This window comes from Entamoeba histolytica, genomic scaffold (assembly GCF_000208925.1).
Source record: "Entamoeba histolytica HM-1:IMSS scf_1104750516641 genomic scaffold, whole genome shotgun sequence".
Classification (NCBI taxonomy): Eukaryota; Evosea; order Mastigamoebida; family Endamoebidae; genus Entamoeba; species Entamoeba histolytica.
In genome coordinates this window covers 1-1,508 of record NW_001915164.1, presented here as the reverse complement: position 1 = coordinate 1,508, position 1,508 = coordinate 1, and the positions used below count along the sequence as shown (strand labels likewise).

General features: G+C 24.9%; 1 protein-coding gene across 1 annotated transcript; it reads right to left on the bottom strand.

Moving 5' to 3' along the window:
• Positions 1-837: 837 nt before the first annotated feature.
• EHI_024000 (uncharacterized protein) lies at positions 838-1,389 on the bottom strand (the record flags this gene model as incomplete). The annotated part of the gene is made up of 1 exon (XM_001914118.1): positions 838-1,389. The coding sequence occupies one exon, from the start codon at positions 1,387-1,389 to the stop codon at positions 838-840; it is 552 nt and encodes a 183-aa protein (XP_001914153.1).
• Between the last annotated feature and the right edge of the window lie 119 nt (positions 1,390-1,508).

Sequence of the window (1,508 nt, the reverse complement as noted above, 5' to 3'; positions counted from 1 at the left end):
GAATCTCATTATATTCATCAATAGACATTTCATATTCACACAGATGAAAACCTACATTCAACACAATATCATCTCGATGGTAATGATGTTGGGTATGGATATTTGGAAAGAATTTCTCCATTCCTTGTGTAATTGCAATTGGATTATAATGATAAAAGGTTAAAATTTTATTGTATTTTGTACACACCATAGTCAATTTAATGAAATCCTTTTTAGAATGAAAATAACTCCCAACAATTACCATTTCAAACAGACTCAATTTAGTTTTCATTCTTTTTATACTTTTTCTAGTTTTGAGTTTTAGACTGAGCTGAAGAAGGTAATCCAAAATATCTCAAACATAATTGTTGTTGTTGTTGCTCTTTTCTTTAGTAATTATGCTTTATTCAAATAACAATGGCTTTAATTCAACCATAATTAAAACATCATTAAACCACTTTCTGTACTTTCTAATTAATTAAAATATTCTTTATAACAAAAGTCAAAATAAAATAACATGATAAGAACAAGAATTGTTGTTTGTTCATTTGTTTTAACTCCTTATAAATAAAAACAAAACATAACTACAAATAAAGCATAAAATCAAAAAAAGAATAGTTGTATGAACCAATGAATAATTAGTTATTTAAAAGTCTGTTGAGTGTTTGTGAAAAACAACATTTTGTTTTATGATTGATGAATGTCATTCTAATTAAATGAAAGTAAAAGACAGGATGATAAAATGATAATAAATGATAAGACAGGAGCTGTATATTGATGAATATCTAATAAAAATATAAGTTTATTATAGATTATTTTTTTGTCGTTAAATAAGAAAACAGTTAAAAGAAAGAGATGTTATTCAATGGTATGATTAAAATAATAGTAGTTGTCTGTTAGTGATGGATGAATGAAATTTATTTGAACAGAGTTGTATTTGCAATTTGGTAATTGTCTGAGGTAAGTATAATACTTAAGAAATTCATTGTTATGACTTAGATTTAATTTGTTGAGAAGTTTCTTGAAAGGTCCTTTAACTGGTAAGTCTCTTTGGTCATAATCCAATGTAAGTAAATGTTTCATTCTAACGATTGTTTTCAGATAAATTCCTCTACAGTTTTTGATGATGAGTTTTTTTAGATACTCACTTTCTAATAAAGATTTGACATTTTTTGTTTCTTCAATATATTCAAGACGAAGAGAATTAAGTTGTTTCATTTGATTTAATAGAAGAAGATCTAATGATTTCATTCTTTTAATCCAAAGAGAAGTTAACGTTTGAAGAGGATAGAAATTGATTTTATTGAAACAAATAGTACAATCAATAAATTTGATAGTTTTAGTTTCAATGGAATTTAAAAGAGAATTAATAGTAAGTTCATCACACCTACTTATTTCTAAACGATCCATAAAGATATGTTTATTTTTGACATTCAAATTCAATGAATTTAATAAAGAAAAAGTAGATTCATTTTTAAGACAGAAAGTCATTTCAGAATAATCAAACCATGGAGTGTAATTGAATGGAA